Source organism: Penaeus monodon, chromosome 32 (assembly GCF_015228065.2).
Source record: "Penaeus monodon isolate SGIC_2016 chromosome 32, NSTDA_Pmon_1, whole genome shotgun sequence".
NCBI classification, from domain to species: Eukaryota; Metazoa; Arthropoda; class Malacostraca; order Decapoda; family Penaeidae; genus Penaeus; species Penaeus monodon.
The window spans coordinates 8959741-8961379 of record NC_051417.1 but is presented as its reverse complement, the minus strand read 5'-3'; the positions used below and the strand labels follow the sequence as shown (position 1 = coordinate 8961379).

The following is a 1639-nucleotide window of genomic DNA, read 5'->3' as shown; positions in this document are numbered from 1 at the left end:
GCAGTCCTGCGTCAAACTACTCGAGCCATGGAATAAAAAATCACCAACTCGAACACCAGTCTTTAGTATTTCCTCGTAATACTGTCCTTCAGGGTCTCCTTAATAAATAAAAACGAGCCTGTAGGCACTGGACGAATACAGTTGTGAAAATGAATATATTAAAACATGAGAATGTTATCTAACTTCCTAATAGCAGATCAGACCTCCACTCCTTGGTCTTCTGAGCTGAAGAGTACATCAGGACGGAACACCTTGGGAATGGCTCCAGTACTAGAATGCCTGGCAGTCAGTTGCCTGACCAATGGAGAGGCTGGGCCAGTTAGAGGTGTGTTGGTGGGCGTTGGGACTGGGGATGAGGGTGATGAAGTGCGGGGTGATTTTTGGGAACTATGGTCAGGAGATTGTTCGTCTGAGTTTAAAGTCTGTGAGTGTGTGATAGGTGTTGAAACTTGTGATGAATTTTTGTGTTCTGATGTTACAGATGAGTAAGGTGGTAACGTGGGTCCTCCGGTGGGAAGTGCTGGACTGAGAGGTTCAGTAGGTGATGAAACTTCACTGTCTGAATCAACAGTCAATGGAGGAATGGTGGGACTTGACTTCAAGAAGAATGCCATCTTTTCCCTGAAACATAAGAATACCTTTATGAAATTCTGAAATAGACTAGTCCAGAAAAAAAAAAAAATCATCATCAATAAACTGACCATCAAACTTTTTTACAACTATTAGTAAAGATATAATTCAGTGAACCTACTTAAAGGAAACGACATCAGGCTGCCCTCTTGGTGTTTTTGAATTACGTAGCTTGTGAATCTCTCTTGATGTTTTTCTTAGCATCTTTTCCATCCTTCTGTCCTCAGGAGACTTGACGCCACCACCCTTTGTTGCCTGAAGTTTAAATTTCAAACTAAACAAATGCACTTTTAATGGGAAGGCACACATTAGTTATGCCCTATTACAGAGAGTAATTATAGAATGATTAGCTAAAGAAATGTATTAGTTGTCCCATATTACACAATCATATATACATATTCATTTACCTGTGTGAGGACACTGGTCATGTTGTTCTGATCCACAAGCCAGGATGGAGGTTCAGGAGAGCTCTTGACTCCTTCTAACTGTGACTTGAGGCTGCGCAATCCTTCGAGTTCCTCATGCAGTTGTTGTAAACGCCGCTGCTGCGCCGCCAGATCTAACTCCAAGTCCAGCGAGGTACGGCCACCCTTCATGCCTGGAATCCATGGCATAATATTAGGCTCAGTAGGAAACTTTTAACAATCTTATGTCCTTGCTAACGCAGTGCAAGTATTCCATATATACGAAGAGATACAATATCCCTACCTGATGATCCTGGGGACCTTGATGACAATCTCAACGATCCACTCAGTCGCCCTTTCCACCTCAATGATCTTCGCTCTGCTGTGCCACGCTGGAATGGTGCCCGTCTATATGATGGCACACAGCTGTCACTGTCACTGCGGTTCAGCTACAAAACAGATTAATTCATAAGCAACCGATGTATGAAGACTATAAATATATATAAACTTATAACTGTTTTCATTATTTAACTCTTACAACCATTTAAACAGAAAGAACCACCACCATACCTTCCCTATTTACAAAAAAGAATATGAGAAAAGAA

At 41.7% G+C, this 1639-nt stretch overlaps 1 protein-coding gene across 1 annotated transcript in view; it reads right to left on the bottom strand.

Annotated features, from left to right (window-relative positions):
* The window catches only part of LOC119593482 (splicing factor 3A subunit 1-like), a gene marked incomplete at its 5' end in the record, with an annotated part of 2422 nt that overhangs the window by 284 nt on the left and 499 nt on the right, over positions 1 to 1639 (bottom strand). The window contains 4 exon segments of the mRNA XM_037942420.1: positions 1 to 621; positions 752 to 885; positions 1038 to 1228; positions 1339 to 1483. Coding sequence (XP_037798348.1) covers positions 198 to 621; positions 752 to 885; positions 1038 to 1228; positions 1339 to 1483 — 894 coding nt within the window.